This window comes from Otolemur garnettii, unplaced genomic scaffold (genome assembly GCF_000181295.1).
Source record: "Otolemur garnettii isolate 467f Iridium unplaced genomic scaffold, OtoGar3 scaffold00001, whole genome shotgun sequence".
NCBI classification, from domain to species: Eukaryota; Metazoa; Chordata; class Mammalia; order Primates; family Galagidae; genus Otolemur; species Otolemur garnettii.
The window spans coordinates 13737906-13750909 of record NW_003852396.1 but is presented as its reverse complement, the minus strand read 5'-3'; the positions used below and the strand labels follow the sequence as shown (position 1 = coordinate 13750909).

The 13004-nt window shown below is 34.5% G+C and overlaps 1 protein-coding gene across 3 annotated transcripts in view; it reads right to left on the bottom strand.

The window, feature by feature from the left end:
* Positions 1-13004, bottom strand: part of NOX4 (NADPH oxidase 4) — a 165916-nt gene that overhangs the window by 52157 nt on the left and 100755 nt on the right. For all 3 annotated transcript variants that reach the window (XM_003780833.3, XM_003780834.2, XM_012801130.2), the window contains one exon: positions 12665-12725. In XM_003780833.3, coding sequence (XP_003780881.1) covers positions 12665-12725 — 61 coding nt within the window. The remainder of the gene's footprint in view (positions 1-12664; positions 12726-13004) is intronic.

Genomic DNA, 13004 nt, shown 5'->3' with positions numbered 1-13004 from the left:
ATAGCTGTGTTGCCCATTTCTGTGCTCACTTTGACTCTGTCAGTTAAGTGATGCCTCTGGGCTCCTGCTCATGGTCCCCACTAAGTTCAAGTAGCTCACTGCAGCGATAGCCTTTATCACTGTCCTTCTAGGTTGCACACAGCTACCAGTCTTTCAAGGGTTCTGGAATGCATATCACTGATGTATGTCTCACTTAGTGAAGGAAGCTTTTATGGGGATTTCCTCGGAGGGTTGATAAGCAGTCATACATAATAAATCTCTCCAGCATTGCAGTTTCTGTAAGGTGTCAGCTGACTTTGATTCAATAAATCTAGAAAGTGTACAATCTCTATAGTATATATGCCAGTCAAGGATGAATATATCTAAAGATTTTACATTAAAGAAAAAGACATTAGTGGTTTATTTTATCTATATCTTGTTTAGTTGAATTAGTACTAACCTAAAAGTAATGCTTTTTTTTTTTTTTGAGACAGAGTCTCACTTTGTTGCCCTCAATAGAGTGCTGTGGCACCATAGCTCCCAGCAACTTCAAACTCCTGGGCTAAAGTGATCCTTTTGCCTCAGCCTCCCCAGTAGCTCAGACTACAGGTGCCAGCCACAAACTCTACTTGGTTTTAGAGATGGAGATCTCACTCTTGCTCAGGCTGGTCTCCAACTCTCTGAGCTCAGGTGATCTGCCCACCTCAGCCTCCCAGAGTGCTAGGATTATAGGCATGAGCCACCAAGCCTGGCTGAAAGTAATACTTTCTTTAAAAGAGTAGATGTAGGGCTTGGATAGGCACATTATCACATATGGACATGCCCTCATGTCTCAAGTGGAGAGCTCAGTAGGTTCTCTAAGAAAAGGATTTCTCTATACCAAGATAACACACGTCTCCCTATTGGACCATATATTCATTAGCTTGATTATAGTAATCATTGCAAAATGTGTATATGTACAATACATCACACTGAACAAGGGGAGGATATTTTAGCCCTATACAGGCAACTCTCATGACCAATATTCACTCTAGTGATTTTGACCTTACTGAAAAACTCTGAATGTGTGTGTGGCAGGGGTAGTCATTGGACACATTGCTCATGTTATAGCTGCTGGAGCACTGTCCATTCCTTTCCCTCCTGAGGAAGACACCACACCAGTGCAGACACACACAAACACACACATATGCCGCCTGAAAGAAGGTGAAAGTTAATTTCCTCACAACATTTATGAAAGGATGGTTAGTCTCCAAAGTGAAATAATAGAGAAATTACTACCTCATAGTTTTCCAGTAAGGCCAAAAATCTCACTCTCTACCTTTCTCTCTCTGCCCTCTCTTACTAACAGGATTTCTGTTTTCACAAACCACTGATGAGCCCAGCAAACAAATCCCTAGACCTAATTACTAAATCTGGGCTTTCAGAATCTGTCCTATAGCCTCAAGAGTTGCTGAGTCATCCTGGAATGAACAATAGGATGTGATGCTGAGCATCTGGTCTCAAACCCAGAATGATATCTCAGAACAGAATCAACAACAGCATCAGAACATCTGAGAAATGTCTGTCTCTGAGGGCAAGATGGCTGCTTTATCATCCTGCCAGAGGAGAAGGAGATGGACCAGTTTTGCAACATCTGTGAATTTGACTGCAATTATGTATTTTCTCTTTGCCCTCCTTAAATTTACCTGTCTGATCTCCTGCCAGGCATTCTTCCTTTCTTTTTCTTTGTCCACTCTTTTTCCCTCTCTCCTTCTAAAAAGATAAAATTAACTTTATACTTTTATATCTTAATCTTGGTATAGAGAAATCTTTTATTAAAGAAACTACTGAGCTCTCCACCTTAACAATTTAGAAATTATAATTTAAATATATAAACATAAAATGTGTTCATTTAAAAAATTGATCTTTTGGCCACAGTTATTGGTCATGCCCTACAAGGCAGATATAAGTTAGGTGCTCAGTGTCTCCAATAGCGAGACATGTGTGTTATCAAAAGATACATATACCACAGATAAATAAGTGCTAACGGTACACTTTAAGAGTCCAGAACAGAGCAGCCAACTTTGCCTGGATATGCTGGTAATGTAAAGCGAAAGAATCAGGGAGGTTTTCTCAAAAAATAAAACAAACCAACAAAGGAAGTCATTCTGATCCATGGTGCTAAATGAGGTGACTATTTTTGCTATTATTTTTACTTTATTAACTATATATCTAATCTCCAATGGTAGAGGATTTAGAATTGGGAATAAGATCATTATTTCAGGCAGCTGGAACTTTATCAGTAAAATCATATTTTATTCATTTATTAACTCAATAAACTTTTACTGAGTACCCATTGTTCATCACATGTTATGAATAAAACAAATTTTTATCATTAAGACATCTCTGCTTATCACAAAGGTATGCTAGGACAACAAAAGAATCCCATGTCATTACAGCTACTCAAAAAAGAGTTTAGAATGTAATTACAACATTATTTAAAGAAGGAAATAAAAGCCTTATTTCTAGGGATTCAAAGAAATCAGTGGTTTGTCAAAATTTGATATTTTATTTTCCTTAGGAAAAGAAATATGTATATTAATGTTAGAAAAACAAATTATTTCAGAAAAGGAGAGCTAAAAGGCAGATATAGAGTACATCCATACCAACTAGCAAGATAAATTTCCCTTTCCTGAAAAGTTTGTTTAAATCAACTGAGTGTCCTTTATTACCATGGTAACTAAGTATTGAATAACAATAGTTGCTATTTAAAATATTGCTTTAAAACCAACATCAAAGGCATTCAAATTAATACTACTTTAGATAATCAGGAAATCTAGTTACAAAGCAATAAATAATGATATAGGCAAATCTTTGTCAGAATTAAAATGAAAATGGTCTAAAGATTTGAAAGAGAAATACCAATCAGCTGCATGCTCTAGTTATATAAAACCACCTTTTCTACAAATATTATGGCCAGTGTCAAAGGAATATAAAGAAATAAAATCTTATGCCATCTCAGCTAAGGTGAAATAAATGAACGAGCTCGTCTGTGCAGTGTTCAGAAGATGAGAACACACAGCACACATGTGTGCAACTAGCTAATCCAGGGGTTCTCAACCTTCCCAATGCCCTTGAATACAGCTTCTGTGGGTCGCGACCCACAGGTCGAGAACTGCTGATAATCCACGATTCATGAGAGAAAGATTCACAACACATAGTCCTGTACTTGGCACATACATCCCCCACAGTATTCCCGTGAGATTCTCTTAAGTATACTCAAATTTATCTGTTATAAATTTCCACTTTATGTGGAATAAAGTTATCCACATTCTATGATTTATTTCTTCTAGAAGATTTATACCATTTTACAATAATAATGAGATGAGAAATGAGGACACGACACGACTCCTTCTGTTTGGTATGTTGTAAGTGAGTAAACTAAGAAAACAGAAAACTGGCTAAACCAGCAAGAGGCAAAGACATCTAAACAAAAACAAAAACGAAACAAAAACTTCACAGTCCAGTGTTCTTTCCACTGCCATCATACTGCCTTATTCTCTCCAGAGAAAACACTGGACTCCCTTTTCTCTCTTTCCTCCTCTACTATTCTTTTAGCTTACGGAATACCTAGTAAGGGAAAAAACGCAGTGGGGGTCAAGGTCCTGTACAATCCGCTGCCTCACCACCTGGTACTTTTAAACATTATAAGGTCTGAGGTAGCCAATGCAGTAGTTCATGGAAGAAAATTATAGAATGGGTCTTTTTATTTTCAGAGGAAGCAGAGTGATAAAAGTCTATTCCTGTGATACTCATTATTCTGCTTCCCACTTACTAAACAGACTATTAAAAAAAACCAAAAGCAACTTTTGAAGGACTACAAACAGACTTCTTGGCCTCTTAATACATCAATGAATCCATGTCTATAACTGGCTTTCCTTTAAAATATACCTTCTCTTTTATTGCTACAGGGACCAAACTGCAACAAAAATTGACAGAACAAAATAAAAATAAAAAACCCAAAAGTTAAAAAAAAAAGTGAAGGCAAATAGCAGAGGCAGTTTTGGATAAACATATTATTGCTACTAAGATTTCCATAACCCACTTTTAACGAAAATGTTTTATTTTCACTTGTCACAGCAAATGCGTTTTTTTTTTTTTAAGCATTGACTTTCAACAAAAGAAAAACCTCTGAGTGATCAAGACTCAGCTTGATAGCTCCTGGCTTTCTGCAAAAACTTCTAAATACCTCCTACATGCATATCCAAGGAGGACCAGGCAATTTTATCCAAGACCCAAAGAAACTGGAGGTTTTCTTTTACATTTTGATGAAGTTCAAACCTAACACCCTGGACAAACAAAATCAATGCCATGCAATATAAGGTCCTGTGAAGCCTATAAAAACCAAGCATGCAGTGAGTTTTCTCTGTTCTTAAATAGAGAATATACCGGCCAAAGATCAAGCCCTTGGAATGTGTGTATCAGGGAAGAACAACTAGCAAATATATGAATTCACTTCCTTCAGAAAGTACTTAGCAAATGCATCAAGAAAATGAGTGCTTAAAAATGCTCCTTGTGATAATGATAATGGCATAAAACCCTTGCCTTTTTGCTGAGATTTTTTAGACCATTAATAGTAGGCTGATCTGGCAAACTGACATATACCTTCTGGGCCATTCAGTACTTTACTACTATGATCTTGACATTAATTAAGAAATCATGTTGCCATGAAAATCCTTGATTATTCATATTTTCCTTCATATTATACAATGAAATCAAGCAGAAAATATTAGATAACAGAGAATCTAAACCTCTCTTAGAACAATTCATAATAAAAATATAACAATCCAGCTTGGTGCCCATAGCACAGTACTTACAGGGCCAGCCACATATACGGAGGCTGGCGGGTTCAAACCTGGCCCAGGCCAGCTAAAACAACAATGACAACTACAACAAAAAATAGCTGAGCATTGTGGTGGGTGCCTGTAGTCCCAGCTACTTGGGAGCCTGAGGCAAGAGAATTGCTTAAGAGTTTGAGGTTGCTGTGAGCTGTGATGCCATTGCACTCTACCCAGGGTGACTCAGTGGGATTCTGTCTCAAAAAAAAAAAAAGTATATATATATATATATATATATATAATATTTAAAAAACAATCCATGCAAACAAACCATTTCATTATAACTCTCTCACTATAACTCAGTTTTAGTGTTATTATTTTCAAGAATAAAAACTAACATTTTTTTAATTGGATAGAAAATAAATATTTTATATTTCTGCCTATGTTTGATGTTGTAAAATGGCTGGACTAGAATCAACTTAATGAGTAGTGGATTCCTATTATTTACTAAGACGTCTTTATATTTCTGTGGTATTATAAGTGAGTTGTCATTTACTAAAAAAAATGACAGCATATATTTTATATTCATAAAATGAGAAGCCAAGAGTAAAACAAATTATCTTCTCTCCTGAGAACAGATGGGCATTTAAATTGTAATATACATATAATGTGCTTCTCATTTTCTTGATTTCTGAGGCTATGAAATAGAGATTTAGGCCCAGCTCACATCTATTAAATCATTTATTATATTATGATAGCAAATAAGCTACATAAAGTTCCATCAAATGGATGAATCAATTGTCTTCAATGATTTCCACAAAGACTCACAAGAGGCTACAATAGCAAGGTTTCATCATAGAAAGCATATATACTTTAACATATAATAGGTTTATCCTCCTTCTGACCCAGATCCACCAACATGTATACACAGGTAATTGCATCTGTATTTGCTCCTCATCCCCCACTGTAATCACAGGCCAGATCAGTATAAATTCAATCATTTTCAGAGTTCTGGGAATATGTAGAAATGGGAAGAATTTAAAAATAGGCTCATTTGTGATGTCTCTCTTTTCGTATGCTAACTCTCTCAACTTACTGGTTTCCAAGTTACTCAGTAATTCACAGCAGTCTGTACCATCCCCACATCTCTCCCTTACATTTTCCTAAGGACATGATTTTTATGGGACTAGCAGTATTCTCCTCCCATAGCTATTTTTCAGTCCTGCTTCACTGGACGCCATAAACCAGAGGTCCCTAACCTTTTTAACACCAAGCACTGGTTTCATAGAAGACAATTTTTCCATGAACTTGTGGGGGGCACATTAGATTCTTATAAGAAGTAAGCAATTTAGATGCCTCACATGCACAATTATAGGTTTCCCACTCCAAGGAGCATTTAATGCCACCACTAATCAGACAGTAGGTGGAGCTCAGACAGTGATGCCAGGGATGCCAGCTGTAAAGACAGATGAAGCTTTGCTCACTCCCCTGCTGCCGCCAGTATCCAACAGGCCAAGGATCTGTACAGGTCCTCAGGCTGCAGTTTGGGGAGTGCAGCCCTAGAGAGCTCCTTCCTCAGAACTCAGAAGATAAAACTCCTCCACTTCCCTGACACTATGACAAATGTTTAATTCAGTGTCTTTGCCTCTAACCTAGTCTTCTTCCTTTCTGTTCTGTATAACACTGTCCGAGTGACTCAGCCCTTATTAACTCGACTTTCTGACTTACTCAGTGTCAGTAATGCTGCATTTCTTGCTGGTCCTTGAACATGAGTATTTGGCTTAGTCTGGATTTTTGCACCCCCTCTTACATCTGCCTGAAATGCTTTTCCCACTTATATTACTTCTGTCCATTCAGGGCTCTGTTCAGAAATCTTTGCTAATCTCCTGTAACGGTCCAGATCTAGCCAGAAACACAACTCTGCATAATTTAACTGGAAGGAGTCTAATAGAAGGAACTTATGACTCAGCTGAGGGAAAAAGTAAGAAACCCAATTGAAGATGCTAAGGAAGTCCAGAGAGTAGCAGGAAGCAGCCACTATACATATAGGATGGTGGGATACAGGGTGTAGGTGATGCTGCCACAATCCAAACACTAGGGTGTTATGACAGGAGATAGAAACACCACAAAAGCATTTTTAAAAGGATGATACCCACCCACTCTGGACCAGAATACAGTCTCTACTACAGCAGGGCAGGACCTTGTTTGTTTTGGTAAATGCTGTATTTTTAGAGACTACCATAGACTAAAGGACACAGTAGGTGCTTAACACATATTTGACTTTTAGCAAAAATAACAAAATATTATCTTCCACAAATAACCAGCCATTGTAATTTACTAGTCATGGCAACAACAGCAACAACAATAACAAAAGAGAACTTCCAGTCTCTTTGTGGATGTAGCAATTGATAACAAATATTTATTATGGGCTTAGACTAAAGTTTGCAATATTTGAACATGTGTGCAATATGTTTGCATATGTGAATTATGTAAACGATGTGAGATGTAGCAATCCAAATATGATTTGTACTGTTCAAAGAAGTCAGTCTGCTCAATCTTTTTCTTTTTTTTTTTTATCTCCTCTTTGGGCATGCCCTTCAAAATGGGCTCAGTAATAGGAATACTTGTTTTGTTCTTTTTGCAGCAACCAAAAGCCATTCATAGTTATATCTAATATTGAGGGGATGACACAATGTTCTAAAGTATATTGTCATCATAAACTAATAACATAATTTATTGTGGTTATAATCCATCAAGGAGTTCAAAAACTGAAAAAAAATTACTTTAAACACACAGCACATGTTCTGTTGTAATTTTTTCATAAAAAATCAGCTGGATAAAGTATGAAACATAACTGGCTTCTGTAGTTACATAGAAATATATACAGATAGATTTATCATCTCTTTTTCATCCAATCCTTTGCTAAATCTCTATCTAAGATTACTTGAATGTTGAGGAGTCAAAAAATTATGTGATCATAAATCTACAATGTTATGGTCCTGTTTTCCCACTATCATGCTCACAGTTAACTATATATTCTGAATGTAGAAAGCTTTTCCAGAGGACAGCATGAAAACTAAGATTCAAGGAAAAGTTGTTATGTAATAATACCAAGACCCTTTATTCATTAATTATTGAATTGATCAATGGCAAAAATTTTCAATTAATTACATATGGATATTACATATAATACTTTTGTAGCAAAATTCACAACTCTCTGTAATAAGTTGTTATTTAGATCACTAACGTAATCAACAGTATAACATTATCTCAGACATTAATCAATAGTAATCATATTTAAAGAAGAGATAACCAAGATATTTTCAAACAATCTTCTCTGTATGGTTCCAATTTTAGTATATGTGCTGTCAAACTCCAATTATGAAATTTTGACTCCTGTCCTGTGCTGTACATCTGTTTCACTAACTTCTGTGGCACTCTAGAGCTGTGTGGAGTGGATCAGTCTTGGCAAGATCACTTGTTGAGCCATCTTAAACCTGTTCATTAGTCCCTGTACACTGCCAATTCACAACAAAGAAAAGTCACTATTAGCTATCTTTAAGTCAGTTTTAAAAAATAAATCTGATATTAAACCTCACAAGCACCTCTTTAATGTGTCCTATACCTACTGCTGTAAATACTGAGTTTTAATCAATCAGTTTAGAGTAAAAACTAGTGATCCTTTATCTCAGGGGTAGCATTCCTATTTTTCTTTCAATAATTATAATCTCACTGTTTTAAGGCAACTAAATATCGTTCTGAACTAAAGTGTCAGATAGTGACATAATTATTTGTAGGTTCTCTGCATGAATGCTCAATTTTTTTTCCAAGTCAACAACAAAAAAGTTCCATTAATTGAAAAGCAGCTGACTAGAACTGAACTGACTAAATAGAATGATTCTGTTTCTCTCAATGACATAGTACCATTAGAGAAAGGATAAAGTTTACAATAGCAAGTGTTCCTAATAGAGATGATTAAAATAAATGTGGAGATATTCATGTATTTTAATGAGTTACTGATGATAGACAATAACTTTGTGAGAAAATTCAGTAACAATAGCTAGTAATAAACCATCAAAATGTTTCTGTTTATTGTTATGAATTAAATTATGTCTTCACTGTGCTTGTTTTTCTCCATCACAATTCAGATTGTGAAGAATTTAATTGATAAAATTCAGATATAGAATTCAGATATAGAATTCTATCAATTAAATCTGTTTTTGAATTCAGAATTCTATATCTGAATTCTATCAGTTACAATTTATTACTGAACTTAATTCTGGTTACATTGGGGATTTTTGACAAATAAAAACTTCCCTTATTCTGTATTTCCCAAATAGTGCAAAAAAAATTGCTGGTTCACGGCATATCATGAGAGGGACTACATCCATGCTACACCAGTGTTTTCTCATCAGTGGATGACAATGATCTTTTTGAATACTACTACATGAATATTATTTATGAAAACCTGTTTTCATGATTAAAAATAGATTATTACTGTTCAAAGATCATTTTGATTCATTTAGTTGTTTATCCATTAAATCCTCTCTTGAATATATTTCTTTGTTTTTTTCAAGTCTCTAATTCCACGCTGGTTTCTTTTTCTAAAGGCAGCAAACTTTACACATACTACCGTTATTTCTTTTTAAACTATATAACATAAGCTTCTTATATCAACTACCCTTCTCCTAATCCCACAATATTTATTTCTTATTACTCAACATCTTATCCTTCCCTAATTTTTATGGAATTAGTTTCTCCTTTCCAGTGCCAACTTATCAACTCGTGCTCACAAAGTCAGTCCTTCCAGTTTTCATCTTCATCCCTCTACTGAGTCCTTCTCTTCAACTTTCACGTACTTACCTACAAATCTTCCCTTGATTCTGATACATACAACAAGCAACTACTAATACTGTACTGATTATGGCATTCCAAATCCTTCATAGGTTCCCCAAAAGTCTCTAGATTATTATAATATTTTATCAAGACATTCATAATCTTCACCAAGTTGTCCCAAAGTGCCCACTCCCTAGCACAAAATCTTTGATTTTGTTTGATTGACTTTTAGGGTTTTATGTTTGTTTGTTTGTTCGTTTTTAATTGGATTGACTTTGCTTTGGTTTGATTGCTTGACAGTTCATCAATTCATTCTTCCAAAGTATAGTTCAATCATTACATCCCTTGATTTTTGACAATGCTGTGAATTTCACTTAAAATTTCTATATATTATTCTGTGGATAGGAAAAATCAATATTCCTATTCATGGATAGGAAGAATCAATATTGTTAAAATGGCTATACTACCCAAAGCAATCTACAGATTTAAAGCAAATACCATCAAAATAACAAAGACATTCTTGACAGAAATAGAAAAAATAATTTTAAAATTTATATGTAACCACAAAAGACCCAGAGGAGACAAAGTCATAGTTATTGTTTCAAAAGGAATAAACCTAGAGGAATCACATTCATACTACAGAGCTGTAGTAACCAAAACAGCATGGTACTGGCAGAAGAACAGACACCTAGACTGTTGTAACACAATAGTGAATCCAGAAATAGATCCACACATCTATAGTGAACTTATTATCTTTGACAAAGCTCCCAAGAACATTTAGTGGAGATAGACAGTCTTTTCAATAAATGGTGCTGGGAACACTAGCTATCCACATGCAGAAGAATGAAATTAGATCCCTTATCCCTTACCATATATAAAAATAAAATCAAAATGAATTCAAGACTTAAATCTAAGACCCAAACTATGAAAATGCTAAGAGAAAACATTGGAGAACAAATTTAGGACTCTGGTTTGGACAAATCCTTTTTGAGTAATACCTCTAAAGCACAGGCAATCCAAGCAAAATTGGACAATGGAATCACATTAAGGTAAAAACCTTATGCATAGCAAAAAAAATTAATCAATAAAGCAAAGAGACAACCCACAGAATGGGGAACCACCCATCTGACGAGGAATTAATAACTAGACTATACAAAGAGTTCCAACAACTTGACGGGAAGATAATTTGATTTAAAAATGGGCTAAGGATCTGAATAGACATTTATCGAAGGAAGACATACAAACAGCCAGCAGGCATATGAAAAAAAATGTTCAACATCCTTAGTCATCTGAGAAAAGCAAAACCAAAACTACAATGAGATATGTCACCCAGGTTAAAATGGCTTTTATCAAAAAGAAAGACAGGTAATAACAAATGCTGGCAAGAATGTGGAGAAAGGGGAACCTTGTACACTGTTTGTGGGAATGTAATTTAGTGTAACTACTATGGAGGACAGCATGCAAGTTTCTTAAAAACTGAAAATAAAACTACTATGTGACTTAGCAATCCTCTGGTTATATCTATAGCCAAAAGATGAAAAAGAAGTATGTAAAAAAGGTATTTGCACTCCCATGTTCATTGCCAAAATTTAGAATCCATCTAAGTGTCCATCACCAGATGAACAGATATAAAATTTGTGCTCATACACAATGGAATATTATATAACCATAAGAAAGAATAAAATCCTGCCACGTACAATAACATATGGAAAATCTTGTGCTAAGTACAATAAGCTTAGCACAGAAAAGGCATAAGCTACAGCTTTTCTCTTATAAGTGGGAGCTAAATATTAAAAACAATTGATCTGATGGAGTAAGAGAATAAAAAGAGTGCTATCAGAGGCTGGGAAGGGTAACGGGGAGAGGGGATAAAGTAGGGATGATTAATGGGTACAAAAATATATTAAATAGTTAAATAGATAGAATGAACAATATTTGATAGTACAACAAAGTGAGTACAATAAAAAATAACTCAGGATATACTTTAAAATAACCTTAAGAGTAAAAGTGGAGTGTTTCTAATACAAAGAAGTAATTGAAGTGATGGATACCCAAATTACCCTAGTCTGATTAATTCACATTGTATGCCCGTATCAAAACATCATATGTACCTTGTAAAGATATGCAAGTATTATGTACCCATTATAATTAAAAAGAACAAGGATAAAAATTCTTACATCTTTTTTCATTTATCTGATTTCCAAGGTTTAGCTCAAATTCTGTCTTCTCCGTGAATCTTTTCTTACAGTCCTAGATTACATCAAATCTACATTTGTGTGTGTGTGTGATTTACTGTAGTTTTACAAGCCATCTCCTTGCTTATCACTTAATTATGACAATATTTAAATTTACGTTTGCATTTGTATTTATGTCTGTGTTCTTCCCTTAACCAACCAACAAGCCAACTGAGCATCTACTTGTCAGTCACTCTGGTGGGTTAAAGGGAATATAAGGATCAATAACATTTCTTTTTAATTTTTCAGAACTGTTAAAACAATGCATCTCTTAGACAATAAAAAGTAGTTGTTGAATAGATAAATAAAGTATCACTAATAGACCTGCTATTAAAAATGATCACTATTCCAAAGAAGCTGTAGAATATATAGAAAGAGACAACACAGAAGGTCATGCAAGAACTGAAAGATTTATATAATCCAGATCCCAAATTTTGATTATTTTAAGAATCAAACCAACCACAAATTTTAAAATCACATTTACTGAGAAATGCATTTCAGTCTTCCCACTATTGTCTATACATCTGACAAATAGGGAGAAAGTTATGATTTGAAAGCATATGCAAATAAACAGTGGAAAATATGTTACTAATAATTACTGATATCCAAGGTATTTTGATTCCAAAAATATGCCTTACAAGAAGAAAACATAGATGTCAAAACTGTACAAGTCAAAAAAGAAAGAGAACAACAGCTTGGAACATACATACATCTCTATACATGTTGGTAGTTATACACATTCAAACTATGTTTCATTATTTACAAGGCATATATCTGAAAACTTTATGTTCTACATACCTGTCCAGTCTCCTACTATTTTAAGATGGACCCCAAATGTTGCTTTGGTTTCAGTAGGACACTAAAAAAACAAAAAAAAAAAAACAAAACAACAACAACAAAAAAAACTAGAATGAATTCTAATTAATACATATGTATCAACAGACTATGACTTAATTACAACTTTTTTTCTCATAGTAAGTCCCCCAAGTCAATAGATAGATAGATAGAAGGGAAGAGACTACAATTGAGATAGATGTTCACTGGTGGAAAAAAACAGCAATATCAACAGTCAATAAGATAATCTACATTTTTTAAAAAACTCATATTTATATAAAATAATAAATTATACACAACCTAA